The sequence below is a fragment of the Globicephala melas genome, chromosome 20 (genome assembly GCF_963455315.2).
Source record: "Globicephala melas chromosome 20, mGloMel1.2, whole genome shotgun sequence".
In the NCBI taxonomy this organism is placed as follows: domain Eukaryota; kingdom Metazoa; phylum Chordata; class Mammalia; order Artiodactyla; family Delphinidae; genus Globicephala; species Globicephala melas.
Window position 1 is genome coordinate 50,430,374 of NC_083333.1, and position 24,702 is coordinate 50,455,075.

Here is a 24,702-nt window from a genome sequence, read left to right on the forward strand (position 1 = left end):
GGTGAATTAATGGTTTCCCATTCTGAAATAGAAAAAACTGAGGGAAGAACAGATTTGGGTAGGTTATAGATGTAAAAGTGTTTCTTTTTTTTACTTTTAAATTACATTTTACTTAGTAACTACACAAAACCATTGTTTTTGCTAGTGAGAGCAATATGATTTTTTATTATTAATTTATTATTGGCTGCATTGGGTCTTCGTTGCTGCACGTGGGCTTTCTTTAGTTGTGGTGATTGGGGGCTACTCTTTGTTGTGGCGCGCTGGCTTCTCATTGCGGTGACTTCTCTTGTTGCGGAGTACGGGCTGTAGGCACGAGGGCTTCAGTAGTGGCTTGCGGGCTCGGTAGTTTTGGCACATGGGTTTAGTTGCTCCGCAGCATGTTGGATCTTCCTGGACCAGGGCTCAAACCCACGTCCCCTGCATTGGCAGGCTGATTCTTAACCACTGTGCCACCAGGGAAGCCCGCGGTATGATTAAATATAGTTCTTTCTTTAAAAAAAAAAAAAGAAACAAAAAACCAATTTGTGACTCTGTGATACTCCAGTTCAAAATTTTGGACTAGTTCACTTTATTACAATACTTGTAATTTTTAAAATCTTAAAAAAATTTAGATATAATTCACATAACATAAAATTCACCCTTTTAATGTATAAAGTTTTTTTGTTTTAATATGTAAAGTTTGAGATGTTTATTATACATCTAATTGGAGAGGTTGACAGTTGGAAATATGAACCTGGATTTGAGGAAGGGGAATGAACCTGGATTTGAGGAAGGGGACGTTAGAGAGATTGAATAATTAGCATATAGATAGTATTTAAAGGCAGGGGACTAGATGAGACCACCAGATTACCTCCTGTGGGAAGAGATTTTTAGGTCTGAACTCTGGGTCACTCAGTGTTTAGATGTTAGGAGAAGGATTCAGCAGGATAATAAGAAGGAGCCAGGAGTAGTGAGGCATCACAGAATTCAACTGAAAAACATGTTTCAAAAAGGAGTAGTTTAGGGCTTCCCTGGTGGCATAGTGGTTAAGAATCTGCCTGCCTATGCAGGGGACACGGGTTCGATCCCTGGCCCAGGAAGATCCCACATGCCGTGGAGCAACTAAGCCTGTGTGCCACAACTACTGAGCCTGTGCTCTAGAGCCTGCGAGCCACAACTGCTGAGCCTGTGTGCCACAACTACTGAAGCCTGCGTGCCTAGAGTCCTCAACAAGAGAAGCCACCACAATGAGAAGCTCGTGCACCACAACAAAGAGTAGCCTCCGCTTGCTGCAGCTAGAGAAAGCCCACACACAGCAACGAAGACCCAACACAGCCAAAAATAAATAAATAAATAAAATAAAAAACTAAAAAAAAAGAGAGTAGTTTAGCTGTGTCATATGGTTCTAGCCTGGGAATTGACCATTGGATCTGATTTTTTCTTTCTTTTTTTTTTTTTTTGGCTGCACTGCGCAGCATGCGGGATCTTAGTTCCCAGACCAGGAAGTGCAGTGTCTTAACTACTGGACCACCAGGGAAATCCCTTGGATTTGAGAATATGTAGGTTATTGGTGACCCCGATAAGTAGTTTCAGTGGAACAGTGGGGGCAAAAACTTGATGTCAGTGGGAGGAGAATGAGACAGCAAGTATAAAAACTGTCACAGAATCTCGTTGTAAAGGGGAGAAACAAGGTAATGGGTTGAAGGGGGATGTTGAGAGTCATCTTTTAGGAGAAGGTTTATACCTTCCTGGGACTGAACCAGTCGAGAATAATTGGAGAGAGGAGGGGTAATTACAGGAGCAAAGTCCTTGAGACGCTGAGCACTCCACACAATCATATTGTAATATTGTTTATTTGAATGCTTTTCCTTCTCTTCCATCTCATCTCTGTTCATTTGTCCACAGAAATTGAACTATCTTTGGCAGTCCAGATACTTGTGTCATTTTAACAAACTAAGGCCCAGACGCATGAATAGACTTGTCCAAAGTTACGTAGTAGTTGGTGACAGACCAAGACTAAACTTATCCCCAGGCCAGCACTCTACCCACGACTCCCTGATGCCTCTACAGGCATACCCCAAAGCAGGAACACTGGCTGTGTTTTCAGGCCAGGTCTTCATTTATCTAGCTGTACTCAGTTGATTTTCTCTCAATACCTGTTGCTCTTTTGTATTTTTTCCCGTTATTTTGCCACATCTTTCTCATCCAGTTTTTTCTTACCCCCTCTTGATTTTTAACATTGGTAGCAATTTGCCAGTAATTATTGACTTTGTTCTTAATTTTTCAGCCTTTTAAAATTAGGTATATTTGACATACAATAAACTGCACGTATTTAAAGTACACAGTTTGATAAGTTTTGACAAATGTATACACTTGAAAAACCATCCCTACAGTCAAGATAATGAACATATCTCTAATCCACAGAAGTTTCTTTGTGCCTCTTGGTAGTCCCTGCCTCCTCTTGTGTTGTTCTCAAGCAACCAGTGATCTGCTTTCTATCACTATAAATAAGTTTGCATTTTCTAGAATTTTATACAAATGGAATCTTATAGTATGTACTCTTAAGGGTCTGGCTTTTTTCTCTCAGCAAAATTATTTTGAGATTCATCTATGTTGTTGTATCAATAGTATTCCTTTTTAAAATGGTACAGATGAACCGGTTTGCAGGGCAGAAATAGAGATACAGACATAGAGAACAAATGTATGGACGCCAGGGGGGGAAAGTGGCAGGGGGAGGTGGTGGTGGTGATGGGATAAATTGGGAGATTGGGATTGACGTACATATACCAATATGTATAAAATAGATAACTAGTAAGAACCTGCTATATAAAAAAATAAATTAAAATTAAAAAAATAGTATTTCTTTTTATTGCTGCATAGTAGCATTCCGTTGTATGCATATGCCGTAATTTGTTTATCCATTCACTTGCTGATGGACATACAGGTTGCTTCTAGTTTTGGGCATTTACAAAGAAAACTGCTATGAATGTTTGTATACAAGTCTTTCAGTGGACTTAAGCTTTCATTTCTCTTGGGTAAATAGGAGTGGAATGGCTATATCATATCGTAGGTGTATGTTTAACTGTTTAACAAATTGTCAAACTGTTTTCTAAAATAATTGTATCATTTTACATTCTCAACAGCAGTGTATGAGAGTTTCCATTCTTCCATGTTAATGCCAACACTTGGTATTGGTATGTTCAGTCTTGAATTTTAGCCATTCTTATAGGTATGTAGTAGTACATACTTGCCCCTTAAGATCAGGAAAAAGCCAAGGATGTGTAGTTTTATTACTTTGGTCCATTACCCTCCCCCAACCCCTGGTAACCACTGTTCCTTCTTGATGAATTTGACTACCTCATATAAATGGAATCATAGAATATTTGTCCCTTTCTGTTTATTTCTGGGCTCTCTATTCTATTTCATTGTCCTTATGCCAGTACCAAACTTTTAATTTACTGTAGCTTTGTAGTAAACTTTGAAATCAGGAAATATGAGTCCTCTAACTTTGTGACAAGTTTCCAGTCTTTCACCATTGAGTATGATGTTTGCTGTGGGTTTTTTATGTATGAACTTTTATCAAGTTGAGGAAGTTCCCTTCTTTTCCTGTTTCTTGAGTGTTTCTTTGTTTGTTTATTTTTTTTGTGGTACACGGGCCTCTCATTGTTGTGGCCTCTCCCGTTGTGGAGCACAGGCTCCGGACTCGCAGGCTCAGCGGCCATGGCTCACGGGCCTAGCCGCTCTGCGGCATGTGGGATCTTCCCGGACAGGGGCACGAACCCGTGCCCCCTGCATCAGTGGGCGGACTCTCAACCACTGCGCCACCAGGGAAGTCTGAGTGTTTTTATTATGAAAGGATATTAGATTTTGTCAGATGCCTTTTCTGTATCCGTTGAGATGATCATGTGGGTTTTTCCTTCATTTTCTTAATGTGATTATTATATTGATATATTATAATTGATGTATTATATATATCATATATATAATTATATATATGATATATATAGATATATTATAATTGATATATATATAATTGATATATATATTGATATATCAATTTAATTGATATATATATCAATATATATTGATATATATAATTGATATATCAATTATATTATATATAATATAATTGATATAATTGATATATTATATTGATATAGTTGATATATAATTGATATATTGATATAATTGATATATTATATATAATATATATAATTATATATAATTATATATAATATATAGATATAGATAATTATATATATATCTATATATATTTATATTATAATTGATATATATTATATATATAATTGATATGATTGATATATTGATATATATAATTGATATATTATATCAATTTAATTGATATATGTCTATATATATTGATATATCAATTATATATAATATATATAATTGATCTAATTGATATATTGATATATTATAATTGATATATATATAATTGATATAATTGATATATTGATATAATTGATATATTGATATATTAATATATTATAATATATTATTGTATTTCTTAATGTGATGTATTATATTGAATGATTTTTGTAGGTTGAACTATCCTTGTATCCCAGGAATAAATCCCACCTGGTCAACGTGTATACACTTTTTGAATTTGGTTTGCTAGGTTTTTGTTGAGGATTTCCCTTAAACAGCTTTGCAGAGTAGGAATGCTGATTCTCTTGTTGCATATGAGGAAACTTGAGATCAGTCACATGTCTGGTGTCGCATAGTAAGTGCCAGAGCTAGGAATACGACTCAGGTTTGAATAATGTCTCAAGCTTGTGATTCTTCCATTTAATGAAGGAGAGAAATTAATTCTTGTTTTTTAAATTTTATTTATTTATTTATTTTTGGCTGTGTTGGGTCTTCTTTGCTGCGTGCAGGCTTTCTCTAGTTGCAGCGAGCGGGGGCTACTCTTTGTTGCTGTGCGTGGGCTTCTCACTGCAGTGGCTTCTCTTGTTGCGGAGCACGGGCTCTAGGTGCGCGGGCTCTAGAGTGCAGGCTCAGTAGTTGTGGCGCATGGGCTTAGTTGCCCCGCAGCATGTGGGATCTTCCCAGACCAGGGCTAGAACCTGTGTCCCCTGCACTGGCAGGCAGATTCTTAACCACTGCGCCACCAGGGAAGCCCGAGAAATTAATTCTTAAATTGAATGTGAGGGAATTGCTACAAAGGTGTTTCTTTAATATTATTTGAGTACTAATATTGTATCACTGGTTCTTACCTTTGGTTTTGGTTTGGTAGAAACATTGTTTTTCCTCAAAGTATTAAAATTGCCATATTTGTTTTGTGATTAAATTAGATTATAGAATACAAGGTAAAAATGCTACAAATAATAAGAGAAGGGAAAGATCACTAGCCTGGGATAGGCAGGAAAGTATTATGGACATAATCAGTGGACATTCCCATGGGACAGCATGTGGATAGAGGGACAGTATAAGCAAATACACAAATAGGATGCCAAGAGTGGTATATATTATAGCAATAAGCCTGTTTTGGCTGGAAGGGAGGGGCATAATAAAAAATATAGACTGTGTCATTCCTTACCATGGTCCCAACCTTTATAGGGCTTTTACTTTAGTAGGCCAGGGGAGACAAACAAGTCAGTATACCAAGTGTTATAGGTACAATGAAAGGGGAAGTATAGGTTACTGTGGTAAAGCATGACAGTGGTATTTAAATAGTCTATAGACAGGGAGTTTTCTGGAGGAAGTGACATGTAATCTGAAATCTAAAGGATGAGCCGGAATAATCTAGTTAAAGAGAATTGTTGAATATCCTGGGCAGAGAGGGGAAACATATTTAAAGACTTAATCTTGCTGGATCCCCTAGGGTGAGGTAGAAGATGAGGCTAGAGAGGTGTGGGCTGAGACCAGTTCTTGAGGAGTGCTATGACTTTAGCAGAGCATTGTTTGAGGGAAAGAAACCTGACCTAAATCTTGTTTTGCTCAGGGACCAAAGAAATGATGTTCAGGGTTGTTAATGGAATCCTTTCCCATCTATTTTTTTTCTTACAGCTTTATTTTCTGTGGTATGAAGTACACTTCCCCCTATTTAATCTTCTATTGTTCTTTAAGGATTCCTTGGGAATTTTATTTCTGAGTTAATTATTTGACTTTAGGTAAAAGCTTAGGTTCTTTCATAGAAATAGGAAGGGATAAACAGAAATAACAGATATTGAGAGTACATAGCTATTGGATTATATATTTATTTACCTCAAAACCTGTTTACCAGACAATTAAAACAAAATATTTAACCATGGAGCTATTGTTTTTGGAAAGGTATTAGCATCTCCTTTGTATATGGTGTAAAACTGCTCCCTATCCAATAATAACTAAAATGGTTAAATTAATAGAATTTGAGGTTTAGTAGAGATATTATTCTCTTGTAAAACTTTTTATAATTACGAGGAAACCAGGTTATATAGATGTTTAAATGACTGAACTGTAGAACTCTTTTAAGACAAAGTTTTGCTGTATTGCTTATTTATGTTTTTCTGTCTAATTTATATAGCCATAATGTATATACCTTACAATTAGATTGCTTTTCAAAAAGGAATTTAGTAGTACCTTAAAATTCCTCAGAGATTTTATGGTGGTGGGTTAGTTAGAAGAAAATCATCATAGTGGCTTATTTTGGGGGCGGGTAGTAACAATATCATTATTATTTTTGTGAAGATTATTCACACCTTCCCTGTGAGATCCAGAGTCCTAGGATCACTTTCTTCCCTGTGAGAGAATAGCTTCTTAGTAATTATTTTGGAATGAGTTCTGTGCCTTTGAAAATTTATTCCTGTCGCGATGATAATGAGACAGATTGCCTGCTATTCTATATATATCTCTATAATTAATGCAGGCACTAGAGAGTTAAACTCATTAAATTTGGTATGTAAGGTTCAGTATGTACAAATTAATGGTGTTATCTGCAATCAAAATCTAATTTTTTTGCCTCCTTAGCGCTGGCTGACAGAGCAGAGAGCTCAATGTCCTCATTGCCGGTAAGTGTTTTACTATGATTATTTGTGAATTTGGAAAGTAGTAAGGTGATGGGGTCAGCGTGTGTCCTAATACTCATAACATTCTTTCTGCAACCTGCCACATTTCTACTCCTTGCAAATACAGTTGAAAAGAAAATAAGCAATCAATCTCGATAAAGAAATGCAGACTGATTTACCTGACTTAGAATTATGTAGAACACATTACATTGTTTACTTTCTTTTGGAAAATCATTGTGTAACTTCTTAACTTACCTTTTATAACTAAAAAAAAAAATAAAGTTTCTGTTAAAAAAAAATCCAGATAGTAATAAAAAGGTTTCTGATTCTGATACCTGACTTGATTTTTTCATGATTTAACTTTCAGAAGAAATTGTTAGTGTTAGGTTTCTATACCTGTTCTTCTAGACATTTTTCTATATATGTACTGATGTATACATATAAATGTTTTCTTAAAAAGTACAAATGATATAATATTATTTTGCTTTGCTTTTTTTTCCATGTAAAATATGGTGATGCCTTTATTGATCATATGTACATATATGTCATTTAAAATCAGTGTTTGAATAATAATCCACTGTAAGATTATACATCGATTTTTTTTTTTTTATGCTTATATTGAGACACATATAGGTTGTTTCCATTTTCGGTTATTTCAAATGATGCCAGATTGCATTGAAGGGAAAGGTCTTTTTACCATTTTATGTTCCTAATAATAGATACTGAAAATGCTTCTTCCTCACATTCTTGCCAACACTGGGTATTACCAGTCATTTATTTTTTTGTCATTCTGCTAAGTGAAAAATGGTATCTCGTTTTTAATCTGCTTTTTAAAAAAATGATTGAAACTGAGCATCTATTAAAACATTTTTAGCCATTTATAATTTCTTTTTTTCTTAAACTACTTCATATCTTTTGCCCATTTTTCTTCATGTACTGTTCACTTTTTTCATACTAACTTTTAAGAAGATCAGCAGTATCAAATAGAACTTTCTGTATGATGGAAATGTTCTATAGCCTTGCTGTCAACTGTGGCAGTAGAGCACTTGAAGTAAGCCTAGTGTAACTGTGTAAAGAAATTTTCTTTTTTTTTTAACTAATTTGAATTTTTAATTTAAATAGTCACATATGAGTAGTGGCTGTCATTTTGGAGAGTATAGCTTTAGACTAAGGAATTAAGAATTCAGTTTGGGGCTTCCCTTGTGGCACAGTGGTTGAGAGTCCGCCTGCCGATGTAGGGGACACGGGTTCGTGCCCCGGTCTGGGAAGATCCCACATGCCGCGGAGCGGCTGGGCCCGTGAGCCATGGCTGCTGAGCCTGCATGTCCGGAGCCTGTGCTCTGCAACGGGAGAAGCCACAGCAGTGAGAGGCCCGCGTACTGGGGGGGAAAAAAAAAAAGAATTCAGTTTGTAATCTGAATTGCTAATTTTTTTATTCATTTTTTTTGTAAATGATACATTATTGTAAAAATAAGTTACAAACCATACTTTTCATTGTGTTTTTGTTACTATTTTGATAGTAATATGGTATGAATATGATTGTGAGCCCTATTTTGAGGAGTGTTTATTTTTTCTTGATTTATAATTTCCTTTTTTTTTCCAGCTTTGTTGAGGTATAATTGACAAAATTGTAAGGTATTTAAAGTATAAAATGTGATTGTTTGATACACATATACATTGTGAAAGGATTCCCCCCATTGAGTTAACACATTTGTCACCTCAGTATTTACCTTTGAAATGTGTTTTAGAAAATGATCTCAAATTCCTGACTGAGAGTACATGTATGTATATTTTCTCTCCAGTGCTCCACTCCAGCTACGAGAACTAGTCAACTGTCGTTGGGCAGAAGAAGTAACACAGCAGCTTGATACTCTTCAACTCTGCAGTCTCACCAAACATGAAGAAAATGAAAAGGACAAGTATGTCCTTAGTTTCTTTGTTCAAGTGTTTCATAGATTGTGCCACATGGTATTTTAATGACATTATTGAAAGTTTAAGCTTCCTAGGTGAACACTAAGACAATTTTCTTCTGGCATGGTGTGGGTGTCTCTATTTGGAAAGACCCTTCTAACTCTGACTTCTTTTATTAAAACCTCTCATAAAGGATTAGAACTGCCACAATTTGCTAATTACTGATCTTTCTTCTTTGCTTCTTGATGCCTACTGGCCCCCCCTTGGGTTTGCTAAAGGTGCCTATATATAAGCCATTGATTAATAATGGTTCTGATAAATTTCCTATATTGTAAAAGCTATATTCTAAATTCGGTAGTGTGGAAATCATGCTAAATGAGATAGTATCTAATATGCTGTTTCTTCATGCTTTTATTAATTTCCTATTGGATATTCAGATTACTTATAAATGAGAAATACAAATTGTCGACCTATTTAGGTATTTTCTGTAAGCTCAGTGTGATTTATCAGTGAAAAGCTTTTTAAAATTGCAACAGTGTGTCCCCTTTATAGGCAAGAGAAACAATTTTTTAAATTGCGGCAAAAGAAACAACATAATATTTACTGTCTTAACCATTTTTAAGTATATAGTTCATAGTGTTAAGTGTATGCACGTTGTTGTACAGCAAATCTCCAGAATTTTTTCATTTTGCAAATCTGAAGCTCTCAATTCATTAAACAATAATTTCCTATTTCCCACCATTTTACTTTCTGTTCCTATTTTCTCCCATTCCATAGATTGCCCTTTTTCTCTGTTTATTGTGTCTTTTAATGTACAGAAGTTGTTAATTTTGATATAGTCCAATTTATCTATTTTTACTTTTGTTGTGTGTGCTTTTGGTGTCATACCCAAGAAATCATTGCCAAATCCTGTATCATGAAGCTTTTCTCCTGTGTTTTCTTTTAAGAGTTTTATCATTTTAGGTCTTATGTTCAGGTCTTTGATCTATTTTAAGTTACTTTTTTAATATGGTATAAGTTAAAGGTATTTAACTTAAAGGTATTTAACTACTAGGGCTGCCATAACAGAATACCACAGACTGGGTGGCTTAAACAACAAAATTTATTTTCTCATGGTTTCAGAGGCTGGTAGTCCAAGGTCAAGGTATTGTCAGGGTTGGTATCTGGTGAGGCCTCTCTCCTTGACTAGGATATAGCTACTTCTCACTCCATCCTCACGTGGGGTTTTCTCTGTGAGTGCACACTCCTGCTGTCTCATTCTCTTCTTGTAAGGACACCAGTCCTGTTGGGTAGGCCTCCACCCCTGTGATTTCATTTAACCTTCATTACCTCCTTAAAGGCCCTAACTCCCAATACAATTACATTAGGGCTTCAGTGTAGGAATTTGGGGGCACACAATTCAATTAATAACCATGTCCAACTTTATTCTTTTGCTTGTGGTTATTCAGTTTAAGGGAAAACTTTTTTAAATTGAATTGTTCATTTCTAATGAGGATCTGGTATTGTGCAATTAATCACCTGTGTCTTGGTTATTGTTGACTTTGGTCACATGTAGAAAAAGTGTGCATGCATACATGCTCATGTAGGCATGGACACATAATCTGATTTGCCCAAAATGTAGTAATAGGATAGAATTTATCGTCTATACAGTTTCTCAGAAATGATGTTATCTTTGTACTTTAAATAGAAACTAGTCTGCATTTTTCATGTAATTTTAAAGTCCTTATAGATGGATGAAAACAATACTTAAAAAAAATTGTCTCTACATGTAATTGTTCGGCTTAATTCACAGAAGCCATGGAGTACATTTTATATTTCCTGAGATATAGTCATTTAAAATTGACTGACCTGTTTGCCCAAACTTAGGAATTTGTTGCAGTAACTATGTTCCAGTTTTTAAATTTATTTAATTTATAACTGTACTTTTTTTTCATAATGTATAGATGTGAAAATCACCATGAAAAACTTAGTGTATTTTGCTGGACTTGTAAGAAGTGTATCTGCCATCAGTGTGCACTTTGGGGAGGAATGGTAAGCGGAACAAATTCAGCATATTATTTAGAGTGTAGAAAGCACTGAAATATTTGTTTGTTTTAGATAGAAAGTAATATCATTTTACTCTGTTTATAGAATGAAAGTTAAATGTATCTGCTTTATAGCGGAAGGTATTGTACCTTCTCTTATTCCAGAGAAACTTCTTTTGTTGGGAGATTTTGATGTATGATGTGCAACCCTTACATAAATATTTTATTTTAATTAAAAACCTGTAAAATGTCTACTCATATCAGTTGATCTGATATCCTGGCTGTGATTTCCAATTTTAGTTTCTTTAAAATGGAACAAAAACTTTATAGACATTTGTGAAACAATATGAATGCAGACATCTAGTTCTTATGATTTTTTTTTAATCTTTCTTCCTCAAGTACCTTTCTAATTTATTCATTTGTGCTAGAGACTAGGGGTTCAGAGATGAACACGGCAGATATCAAACAACTAGTTCTGTACTTAATTACTGTTGTGATAAATATTAGGAATAAGTATACAGTGCTGATGAGAGTGAATAACCATGGGACCTGACCCTGAGTTAAGCTCCAAAGGATTGAGTAGGAGTTAAGTGGGTGGAGAATTTGGACAGGGTGGATGAAAGAGAATTATTTTTGAATAAGACGTTTCTTTTGCAATGGGCTGTGGGAAGAGGTTTGAGGTCATGGAAGAAGGCTAGTACTGACCAAAAGAAGAGTGACAAATAAGGTTGTGTCAGGTGGTTTGGGCCATTGTTAAGGATTTTGCTTCTTTCTAATGAGTGAAAACTTCTAGATAAGTAAACATTTTGCTAAAGTCCATTATCTAAAATCTTGAAGGATTTCCTATATGGGCCAAGTGATTTTAAGCAAACTCTGGCCTGTTTTAACAAAGTGAAGGCAGCCAAAAGATAAAATTCATTTGAAATTATTTACCAGTTTATTAGTATCCATAGAGTGTTAAGGAAGGAATGTAAATGCAGATGAGATATATGGAAATGTTCAAAAACTACTCATTACTTTAAATAGCATGGTGGACATACCTTTAAACCTTTGGCGGAAATTTATGAGCAGCATGTTACTAAAGTGAATGAAGAGGTAGCCAAACTTCGTCGGCGTCTCATGGAACTGATCAGCTTAGTTCAAGAAGTGGTAAGACTACTACTGAAAGATCATTATCCCTTTTATAGTCTATAATATATATTTTTCATAATATAAACCAATCAGATGTTGAACTCAAGATTTGAAATTTTGATAAGATATACTTATAGTTCTCACCAACTTCAAACTAGCTGAGGAATTTGCATCCAAACCCCTTGCCTGTTCTGAAGTTGGAGCCAGAGAATTGCCTCCTCTTATGCAGAAATAGCGAATCAGTGAATGAATTAAATAAACCTGTTTGTTACATAGTCAATAATTGACTCCTAAACAGAATCAGTATTGACTTTTACAGTCATTAAGTCATTCATTCTTTGGGAGAGTTTCTGCTACCAGGGAATGAACTATTTCTGATGTCCTGAATTAAAACTGAAGAATTCAAAGAGTAATATGTAACACTACTCTTTAGATACTGAATGGGTCAAAGAGCTCTGGTGAGCTATTTACCATTTGTAATATTTCTATGGGAAAATGTAATAAGCATCAAACATTTAAGTACTAAATATACTTTTGGAATATATTTTGTTTAAAGTTACCAGAATGACAGTTATTCCTGAGGTTTGCAGACCATTCCTAACTCAAGATGTTGTCTTTATTGTACTCATGTAGGAATCAAGATCGAGATCATCATTTATAACATTCTTTATACAGAAAATAATGTTTTTGAGTTACATGTATGCTACACAAAGTCATTTTGGAATATAAACAAGTTGGATGGCTTCTATTTGGCCTTTGTTTAGTTACTTTTTTTTCTATTATTTTCTCTTGACAGCATTTTAATTTGGGCATTAGGGAGGTTGTTCTAGTTTGAGATTTTCACTGCTTGTGCTTATAATAATACTAAGTATAGGAAAGATTGCTTTTTATTTTTGGTAGTATGCTATTAAAAAAACTATGTGCTCTGCAATCTTTAAAAACCCTATTTTTTTCTTTGTTTGTTTCGTTCTGAAAAAAATTTAAAACTTTGTAAATTGGAGTAGATGTGGTTTTTCAAATTTTTCATTTGTTTTAGAGTTTTGTGTGATGTGAACTGGCTTTAGTATAATTTTTTGGTTTTGAACAGTGGTTTCCTATATGATTGGGGCTTTGAGTATGTGTTTTGTATGTGTTACCCAAAGCAGTTTTTTTTGTAATTACATATCTTTCTGTTTAACTGTTAAAATATTGTGTACTTTGTTATGCTTTAATTGTTTAAGAATTTTTTTCTGAGTTTCAGGAATTCAGCTGACTTTAAGAATAATTGCAGTGATTGCATTAATGTCTGTTTACTTCTATTTAAAAAAATTCTTCAATTAAAATTTTTTTATAAATTTATTTATTTATTTTTGGCTGCGTTGGGTCTTTGTTGCTGTGCACGGGCCGTCTCGAGTTGTGGCGAGCGGATGCTCTTCGTTGCGGTGTGCGGGCTTCTCATTGCAGTGGCTTCTCTTGTTGTGGAGCATGGGCTCTATGTGCACGAGCTTCACTAGTTGTGGCACGAAGGCTCAGTAGTTGTGGCTCGCGGGCTCTAGAGCACAGGCTCAGTAGTTGTGGCGCACAGGCTTAGTTGCTCCGTGGCATGTGGGATCTTCCCGGATTAGGGATCGAACCCGTGTCCCCTGCATTGGCAGGTGGATTCATAATCACTGCGCCACCAGAGGAGTCCTAAAATTTTTTTACCTGCTTATCTTCTAGGAAAGAAATGTCGAAGCTGTCAGAAGTGCAAAAGATGAGCGTGTTCGGGAAATTAGAAATGCGGTGGAGATGATGATTGCACGGTTAGACACACAGCTGAAGAATAAGCTTATAACACTGATGGGTGAGTTTTTCTATGCTGCTTGTGTACATGGTGCTTTGAACCTCCTTGAGGTTCAGTGGTTGGTGAGTTATTATAGGCTAGGAAAAGATTGCTTTAAAAAATAGAAGTTCTACCTGTTAATTGTTCCTCTGTATCAATTAACATTACACCAAATTGATACAACTTCTGCTAACTTCATGGGATATGCTTCCAGCTCTTCAGACTTTGTGATTTACAAAGTAGGTGGTCTGATTTGGCAAGCGTGCCTATCTTTTTTTTGTTTTGTTTTGTTTTTGTGTCATGTAAAGCAGTTTCTTTCTTGCTTCTCTATAATAATAATTTCTGTAACAATAATTCCTTTATCCTTCTGTGTTTCCAGCTTCTTTGAGACTGTTTTCCTCTCTGGACATTCTTTTTTACAGGTTCCTATTATGTTCAAAGCACATACCTCTTGCTGACATTTAATATAAACAAATGGCCCACTTAACTACATTCATCTTTTTAGGCTGCATTTAAATTTGGGGGGAGGAATTATTTTAGAATAGTTGATTGATTAAAAATGTTAGTTTTCTATAGCTTTATATTCCTTTAGAAGAAGCAATAATGTTAATTTCATTACAAAGTATACTGTCACTGTATATTTCTTAGAAGTATTTAATAGACCCTGCATTGTCCTTTGTAACTGTAGTTAGGGTTGGTTCTGAAATCCTCTTGTCAAAGCTACTATAATTAAAACTCTGGAAAAAATTTTTAGGGTAGCTGTAATGAAGAAGTTTTGCTTACTTGAGATTGATTCCTTGTTATTGAACATGTTCAATGAAATTTAACTTTATTCTTGAACCATAAGAAGCCTGAGTGTTGGTCTTCTCCTGTTTTTTAAATAGGTCAGAAGACATCTCTGACACAAGAAACAGAACTGTTGGAATCCTTACTTCAGGAAGTAGAGCACCAGGTGATGAAATATTAAATGAAATGAGATAAAGTCTTTATCCTTTTTCTGTTCATGTACTTTAAAAGTTTTTTGACAGATTATGTAAGATCAAAAGATCTGGGGATCTGTGTGCTATAGTAGGGATTTTTATGAAATAGGAATCAGCTGATTCAAGGTTTCTCCATCATGTATGGGAACTAGATAAAATAATACTAATTTTGTTTTTGAAAAAAACAGAATTATTTTTACTGGGAATAATAGCCAATAGGAATCTTTAAAACATTAAAATCTTCTGACATTGTGACTTAAGTGGTGACTTCGAGATAGAATATTATTGCCAATTACTTACACATAATGATTCTTAGGGTAAAATTAGCATTTTTATTTATTAAGGAAATTTTTATTACATACCAAATAGATAGCAGGCATTGCTTTAGGTGCTTTGGAACACAACAGTGGACACAATGGCAAAATAATCCTCAGAGAGTTTATAATTTAGATTCGGGGTAGGTGGGGATAAAGTACATAGTGAATGAATAAATAAAATGTATAGTGTCACATAAATATTTGATAATTTTATCTGTCTTGAATTTGGTTTTTGGAATTCTCGAATTCCTCTCTATGCCTGATACACAGCTGTCTCATGCAGTTGTTCTCTTAATTATCATCCTGGGGATCCCCTTCATTTCTTTCTTGGGATTCAACCCAAGAATCCTGATTCCTGATTTTCATGGCTTCCATGCTCTTGATTTACACGTTTGTTTTGGTATCACATTTCCTCTGTGGCTTTCATGAAAGGGTAATCAGAATAAATTTTTTGAGACTGCATGTCTGAAAATATTTTTATTCAATCTTTACATTTGGTTGATAGTTTGGCTGGTAGAGTTCAGTACATAAGTATTTATATATTGTTTTTCTCTTCAGTATTTTTTTTGACCGTGCTGCACGGCTTGCGGAATCTCATTTCCCCAACCAGAGCCCTCGGTGGTGAAAGCTCGGAGTCCTAACCACTGGACTGCCAGGGAATTCCCCAGTATTCCCATTCTTAATTGTGCATGTTGTTCTCCTAGTCCAGAGATTTTATTTTATCCCTTCCAGAGAATAAACTAGCAGCCTTCTGCTGGAGTGATAGGACAAATTTAAACCAGCTATAAGTGGAGTAGGGGTGGGATCTGGGGATCTGTGCACTTTTTTTTTTCTTTTAACAGCTTTATTGAAGGATAATTGACAAAAAATAAGCTGCATGTATTTAAAGTGTATAATTTGATAAGGTTTGACAAATGTATACACCTGCGAAACTATCACCATAGTCAAAGTAGTAACTTTTTTCCTCCAGAATTTTTTGTGCCTCTGTATAAATTCTCTTGCTTCTCCCAACACTTCCCTCTCCAGGCAACCCCCTATCTCCTTTCTGTCATTATAGATAATTTTGCCTTTTCTAGCATTTTATGTAATTAGAATCATACACATTATATACTTGTTTTATGTCTGACTTCCTTTACTTAGCAGAATTATTTTGCAGTTCATTCATATATCAATAGTTGTTTCCTTTTTAATTGCTGAGTAGTATTCCATTGTATGTATATACCACAATTTGTTTTTCCATTCAACTGTTTATGGTCATTTGGTTTGCTTTCTGGTTTTGGGTTTTACAAATAAAGTGGCAGTGAACATTCATTTACAAATCTATAGATGGACATATATTTCCTTTTCTCCTGGGTCCTCCTAAGATAGAGTGGTAGATACATGATTAGGTTTTTAATAAATGCTGTCTGTTTTCCCAAAGAGATTGTACCATTTATATTTCCATCAGTAGTCTTTGAGAGTGCCAGTTCCTCCACATCCTTGCTAACACATGATATAGTCAATCTTTAATTTTAGCTGTTCTCATAGGAGTGTAATAATATTTCATTATGGTTTTAATTTGCATTTGCCTTATACCTAATGATGCTAAGCATCCTTTCTTGAACTTATTTGCCATCCATATAGCTTCTTTGTTGAGGTGTCTGTTCAGATCTTCTTTGTTGTTTGAAGTTCAGATCTTTTGCCCATCATTTTATTGACTTGTTTGTTTTCTTACTGAGTTTTGAGAGTTCTTTATAAAAAAACTGGATAGAAGTCCTTTATTAGATATGTACTTTGCAAAGATTTTCTTCAAGTCTATGGCTTGTCTTTTCATTCTCTTGAAAGTGTCTTTTAAAGGGAAGTTTTAAAATTTTGATGAAGTGTAAGTTACCGATTTGTTCTTTTGCTGTCATAGCTAAGAAATCTTTACCTAACCCAAGGTGACAAAGATTTTCTCCTGTGTTTTCTTCTAGAAGTTTTGTAGTGTTAGGTTTTATATTTAGGCATATCCATTTTGATCTGTTTTTTTAAAAATTTTATTTATTTAGCTGCACCAGGTCTTAGTTGCAGTATTCAGGATATTTTAGTTGTGGCATGAAGGATCTAGTTCCCTGACCAGGGATCGAACCCAGGCTCCCTGCATTGGGAGCGTGGAGTCTTAACCACTGGACCACCAGGGAAGTCCCTGGTCCATATTTGTATGTGAGGTATGGATCCAAGGTAGTCTTTTTGTTTTTGTTTTTTATATATGGCTATCCAGTTTTTCCAGCACTATTTGTTGAAGACTAGCCTTTTTTCACTGAATTGCCTTTGCATCTTTTTCAAAACTTAGTCCATATACACATTGTCTATTGATTTATTTTATGTCACTACTGCACTGTTTTGATCATTGTTGCTTTATAATAAAAGGCAGTGTTAGCTCTCCAACTTTGCTCTTCCTTTTTTTTTTAGAGTTGTTTTTTGTTATTCCAGATCCTTTGCATCTTTATCTGAACTTTAGAATCAGCTTATTAATTTCTGCCAAAAAAAGTTTTGGGGTTTTGATTAGAATTACATTGTATCTATAGATCAATTTAGGGAGATGTGATATTTTAGCAATACTGAGTCTTCATTTCATGAAGACTTTATTTCAGCAGTGTTTTGTAGCTTTCAAGGTACAAGTTTTTCACATCTTTCGTCAGATTTATTCAGTATTTCAGAATTTTTGATATGATAAAGGATGTCTTTTAAAAATTCCAATTTCTGACTTGTATCTATACAATTGATTTTTGTATATTGATCTTGTATCCTGTGATTTTGCTAAATTCATTTATTAGTTCTAGTGGCTATCTTGTAGATTCATTGGATCGCCTGCAGATAGTCATGTAATCTCTGAATAAAGACAGATTTCCTTCCTTCCTTCCTTCCTTCCTTCCTTCATTCCTTCCTCCCTCCCTCCCTCCCTCCCTCCCTCCCTCCCTCTTTCCCTACCTCTCCCTTTCCCCCCTTCCCCCTTCCTTTCCTGTCTTTCTGTGTTTCTATTTATTTATTTACTTGGCTGCTAGGTCTTAGTTGCGGCACATGGGATCTTCAGTTGCAGCATGTGAACTCTTAGTTGCGGCATATGGGATTTAGTTCCCTGCCCAGGGATTGAACCCGGGCCGCCTGCATTTGGAGCGCAGAGTCTTAGCCAGTGGACCACCATGGAAGTCCAAGACAGATTTTTTTCTGATCTGGCTGCCTTTTATTTCTTGTTAGGTGTTACTGCCCGGAACTTCTCGTATAATGTTGATTCAAGTATGATGTTAGCTGTGGGTTTATTGTAGATGTCCTTCATCAGGTTTAGGAATTCGTTTCTATTCCGTTTGATGAGAATTTTCATTAGGATTGAATGTTGGATTTTGTCAAATTCTTTTTCTGCATATATTGAGATGATCATATGGTTTTTCTTTTTAGTTCTTAAAATAGATGAACATTTAAGAAAAATATCAAACCAACTTTTATCCTGGGATAAAAACCCTAAGTTGATTGATGTATTGTCGTTTTAATATATTACTGGATTTGATTAACTAAAATTTTGTTTAAGATTTTTGCACTTCTGTGCATGAAGGATATTAGACTGTAGTTTTCTTTTCTTAAAGAATTGTTGTCTGGCTTTGTTATCAAAGTAATGCTGGCCTTAAAGAATGAGCTTTAAATTATGCCCTCTTCAGTATTTTGGAAGAAGTTGTGTAGAACTGATAATGTTTCTTCCTTAGTTGTTTGATAGAATACACCAATGAAGCCATTTGGGCCTTGTTTTCTTTGTGGAAAGAAAAAAGGAAAACAAAAAGTTTTCAGTTTCTTTAATAGATACAGGGCAGTTCTTGGGACTTCCCTGTTAGTCCAGTGGTTAAGACTCTGTGCTTCCTCTGCAGAGGGCACAGGTTCATTCCCTGATCAGGGAACTGAGATCTTATATGCTGCGCAGTGCAACCAAAAAAAAAAAAAAATTTAGATATAGGGCAGTTCATATTGCCTACTACTTCTTTTTTTCATTCATTCATTCATTCATTCATTTATTTTTGGCTGCATTGGGTCTTCGTTGCTGCGTGCGGGCTTTCTCTAGTTGTGGCGAGCAGGGGCTACTCTTTGTTGTGGTGGAGGGCTTCTCATTGCGGTGCCTTCTCTTGTTGCGGAGCATGGGCTCTAGGCACACGAGCTTCAGTAGATGTGGCTCTCGGGCTGTAGAGTCCAGGCTCAGTAGTTGTGGCACAGGAGCTTAGTTGCTCCGCGGCATGTGGGATCTTCCTGGACCAGGGCTCGAACCCGTGTCCTCTGCATTGGCAGGCAGATTCTTAACCACTGTGCCACCCGGGACGTCCCTGCCTACTTCTTCTTGAGTGAGCTTTGGTAGTTTGTGTCTTTCAAGTAATTATTCCATTTTATTTGAATTTGCTAAATTTATTGGCATAAAATTAATAATATTCCCTTATTATCCTTTTAACATTTGTAGAATGAAATGTCACTTCTCTCTTGACATTGGTAATTTGTATCTTCTATCTTTTTTCCCTGCTCAGTCTGGCTAGAGGATATTGATTTTTGTTGATCTTCTCAACTAGGTTTTGGTTTTCGTTTTGGTTTTTTTCTGTTGTTTTTCTTTCTTTTTTATTGAGTTTTATTTTGATTTAACTATTTTCTTTCTTTTGCTTAACTTGAGTTTCATTTGCTCTTTTTTTCCTAAAATCTTAGGGTGGAAGCTGGGGTTATTGATTTGAGACCTTTCTGTTTGAAATACATTCTTATATCCCCTGTGACTTCTTTGACTCAAGTAGTTTCCAAATATTTGGGGATTTTTCTGATAGTCTATAATGTCAGGTCAAGTTGGTTGATGATGATATTCAAGTCTACTATATCCTTGCGAATTTTCTGTCTCCTTGTTTTATCAATTATTGAGAGAGGGGTATTGAAATTTTTAGCAATAATTATGGATTTGTCTGTTTCTTGCAGTTCTTTCGGTTTTTGCTTCATATATTTTGGGTTTTGTTTGTTTGGTTTTTGTTTTTTAAAAAATATTTATTTATTTATTTGGCTGAGCCAGGTCTTAGTTGTGGCACATGGGATCTTTTAGTTGCAGCATGCGGGATCTAGTTCCCTGACCAGGCATCAAATCCAGGCCCCCTGCATTGGGAGTGTGGAGTCTTAACCACTGAACCACCCGGGAAGTCCCCAATTTCATAAATTTTGAAGCCATACTAGTAGGGGCATAAACATCTAGGACTGTTATATTCTTTTTTTTTAACTTTCTTTTTTAAAATTTATTTATTTTACTTATTTTTGGCTGCATTGGATCGTTGTTGCACGTGGGCTTTCTCTTCTTGTGGCGCGTGGGGGCTACTCTTCGTTGCGGTGGGCGTGCTTCTCATTGCGTTGGCTTCTCTTGTTGTGGAGCATGGGCTCTAGGCGTGCGGGCTTCAGTAGTTGTGGCACGAGGGTTCAGTAGTTGTGGCACACGGGCTTAGTTGCTCCACAGTATGTGGGATCTTCCCTGACCAGGGCTGAAACCCATGTCCCCTGCATTGGCAAGCAGATTCTTTTTTTTTTTTTCCCCCCGGTACGCGGGCCTCCCACTGTTGTGGCCTCCCCTGTTACGGAGCACAGGATCCGGACGTGCAGGCTCAGCGGCCATGGCTCACGGGCCCAGCTGCTCTGCGGCATGTGGGATCTTCCCGGACCGGGGCACGAACCCGTGTCCCCTGCATTGGCAGGCGGACTCTCAACCACTGCGCCACCAGGGAAGCCCGCAAGCAGATTCTTAACCACTGTGCTACCAGGGAAGTCCAAGGACTATTATATTCTCTTGATGAATTGTTTCCGTTATCAGTGTGAAAGACCTGTTTGCTTTGAAATCTAGTTTATTTGATGTCAAAAAGCCATTTTAGCTTTCTTTTAACTAGTATTACTATGTCATATCTTACTCTGTCATTTTATTTTTAATGTATTTTTTCCTAAATATTTAAAGTGTGTGTGTCTTGTAGGCAGCATACAATTGGCTCTAGTTTTTTTAATTCATTCTGACAGTCTTTGACTTTTAACTGGGATGTTTAGTGTGCTCACTTATAGGGTGAAGTTTGAGTCTAATATCTTGCTGTTTGTTCCACCTGCTCTTTGTTCCTTTTTTTTTTTTTTGGTTATTTTTAGGTTAAGTATTTTTTTGGATTTTGTGTATTGTCATTAGTGGATGACACTGACATCAGTAATAAAAATAAATGTAAATGGATTAAGTCGAAGTTTTAAAAATCCCATGGTGAACTTCTTAAGACAGATCTAGAGAATGATGAGAAATTTAAAGTGAAAATATTACGAGTGATAAAAAGAGAACAATCTACCTTAGGAAGATAGGACAGTTATGATTTTGTGTTCCCAAAACATAAATTCATTATATATAATGCAGATGCTGACAGAATTATAAGATTTTCATAAAATTACTATCTGTAGTGAGTGATTAAAAATAAATTATTTTATTTTATTTAAATCTGATAAACTAATGGTTCCAACTAACAAAAGATTGTAAGAATAGAAGATCTTTGAAAAAGAAAATTGAGAGCTTTATTTAAAAGGTATATGTGGAATTCTGAATCCCAAACTGAAGAATATATATTCTTTTTAAGTCCACATGGAACAGTTTCAACATTTTGTCACATACTAAGGTATATAGAATTCTGAAGAAATTTAATAAATTTATATAAACAACATGTTCTGTGACCACAGTATAATTAAGATAGATATCAAAAACACAGTTTAAAAATTTACATATATGTATGTAAGTACGCATTTAAATATATGTTAAATATCTCCATAGTTCTTAAGTGAAGGAGGACATTGCCATTGGAATGATAAATTATTAAAATAGATGTAGCTACAGGATATTTAGAAGGAAACTTTTAGTCTAAAATGAAGTTTAAGAAATTATGAATAAGTGAAAAAAGACAGAAAAAAGAACAATGGTATAGAAGCATAAAATGGAAGGAAATCACAGAGGCAGTGATGAAATAACAAGAGAGTGCCATGAAATAGTTGAGAGGATCAACATACCCAGTATTGGATCTTTGACTAAATTAATTTAATGGAAGATACTCTAATAAGGTTGATTAGGAAAAATGAAGAAAATGTCCAACAGTATATTGGGAAGAAAAATGGGACGTGACTACAAATATAGTAGAAATTTAAATAATAAAAATATTTTACAAAGTAATTATGGATATAGCATTTACTATATACCAGGCACTATTCTATGTGCTTTACACAAATGAGCAACTTTATTCAGGTAGAATCTACATGAAGAAGATAGTTTTCCAGGAAATTGTAATTACCAAAAATGACCTAAGAAAGAATATAATTTAAAGTAAGAAACATTACGTAAATTATATTGGAAGTATATAGTCAAAAGACATCAAAAAACATCAGATCCAGACTAATGGAAAATTTTTACCAGATCTTTAAATATCTGTTATCTATCATAAGCACTTTTTTTTCCTAAAAGAATACAAAATGTACCAAAGCTAACATCTCAGTCTTTGAGATTGATGTAATGTTAATAACGAGTCAGCATAAGAACACTGTAAGAAAACAAAATTAAAGCCCAACTCTATTATAAACATAAATACCATAATGTTAAAATACTGACAAATCAAAATTAGTAGGATACTTACTAAAACAAAACAAGAAAGCAAGACTTGGTAGGGTTAATGAAAGGAATGAAAGGAATGTTTCATTATCAGAAAAATCTCTTGATTGTAACTCAAAGAGTTTAAAGGGCAAAACCACATGAACATATAAGTAGAAATGAATAGAATAATATTAATTTTTAAAATAACATTCAATTATATTCGATCCTCATTCATGGCCAAATTATTCAGCAAACTAAGAGTAAAAGGAACTACCTTAACTTTATTAAAGGTATCTATTTAAAAGTCTACCTTTGGAGGAAATAAGGTCAAGGAAGGATACACATAGTATGCATTCAATAAATATTTGAATGAAAGCTATAAATTTTGGTATTTATCATATGATACCAGTTATGTTATATCGTTATTCTTGGTGAGCTGTAAGCAACTATCTTCTAAAAGACATAAACCCAGTTGTCGTGGGTTTTTGAATATCATTTGAATGGCACTTGATAGTGTATTAGTTTGTTAGGGCTTCCGTAACAAAACACCACAGACTAAGAGGCTTAAACAACAGAGATTTATTTTCTCAGTGTTCTGGAGGCTGGTAGTCCAAGATCAAGGTATTGGCAGTTTGGTTTTCCCTGAGACCTCTCTCTCCGGCTTGCAGATGGCTGCCTTCTCGTTTTGTCCTCTGAAGGGCTTATCTCCAAATATAGTTACACTATGAGGTACTGGTGGTTGGGACTGGAACAAATGAGTTTGGGGTGGGGACACGATTCAGCCCATAGCAGTTTACAAAGCTGTCTCACATACAGCTTCATGCTTGATCTAACAAACCAGCACAGCAAGCAGCGGTAGATATTATTCCAGTTTTACACATTAACAGACTCTGAGCCACATAATTGGTATGTGGCAGGACTAGGACTTCAAACTGGTTGTCTTGAGTACAAAATCAGTAGTCTTTTAACTACCATGCTTATTTTGCTAAAGTTGGATTTCTCACTTTTTACCTTTGGTATAACTTAATGTTTCCTAGATTGATAGAGGTTAAGACTTTTTTCTGTGTGTTAGGTCGTAACATTTCTCTGTTCCCTGGAGTGCAATTTGAGAAATCCTTGTTTGAAGGTCGTTGACTTTTAGGGGTTTGTTCATTTATATACATAATGGCTTCACTGTACCAGTCTAAAATACATTTGTAGTTGCTTAGAATTGGATTTATGCTAATATACAATGAGAGAAAAATACATTAAAATCAAATACATTTACTCAATAACTTTACTGTTATAATGGAAATTAATAAACCTAGATTCTTAACTTTCAAACCCACTTTGAAAGAAGCTATTGTGTTGGCCAAAAAGTGCCTTCGGTTTTTAAGTAAAAATAAAAGACACATTTTTCATTTTCACCTAGAACTTTATTGAACAACGTATTCACCCTTTTGTTCCACTACCTTCTGCCATATTTCAGACAACTTCATAATTCCGTCTTCTGAAAACTTTTTATCTTTTTGAGCAAAGAACTGTTCCAGGTGCCTTTTGCAGTTTTCCAGGGAATTGAAATTTTTTCCATTAAAAGAATTTTGTAAAGACCTAAATACATGGAAATCTGAAGGTACAGTGTCTGTTGAATACAGCAGATGAATCAGAATGTCCCAGCCAAGCTGTAACAGTTTTTGCCTGGTCATCAAAAAAACATGCGGACTTGCGTTGTCCTGATGGAATATTATGCGTTTTCTGTTGACGCTTTTTGTTGAGTGCTGCTTTCAGTTGGTCTGATTGGGAGCAGTACTTGTTGGAATTAATTGTTTGGTTTTCCGGAAGGAGCTCATAATAGAGGACTCCCTGCCAGTCCCACCATATACACAGCATCACCTTCTTTGGATGAAGACCGGCCTTTGGTGTGGTTGGTAGTGGTTCATTTTGCTCGCCCCATGATCTGTTCTGTT

The 24,702-nt window shown here is 35.2% G+C and overlaps 1 protein-coding gene across 9 annotated transcripts in view; it reads left to right on the forward strand.

The window, feature by feature from the left end:
- The window catches only part of TRIM37 (tripartite motif containing 37), a 116,171-nt gene that overhangs the window by 5,908 nt on the left and 85,561 nt on the right, over positions 1–24,702 (forward strand). For all 9 annotated transcript variants that reach the window (XM_060291098.1, XM_060291102.1, XM_060291099.1 and 6 more), the window contains exons 3-8: positions 6,949–6,989; positions 8,789–8,905; positions 10,841–10,928; positions 11,948–12,070; positions 13,751–13,874; positions 14,738–14,805. In XM_060291098.1, coding sequence (XP_060147081.1) covers positions 6,949–6,989; positions 8,789–8,905; positions 10,841–10,928; positions 11,948–12,070; positions 13,751–13,874; positions 14,738–14,805 — 561 coding nt within the window. The remainder of the gene's footprint in view (positions 1–6,948; positions 6,990–8,788; positions 8,906–10,840; positions 10,929–11,947; positions 12,071–13,750; positions 13,875–14,737; positions 14,806–24,702) is intronic.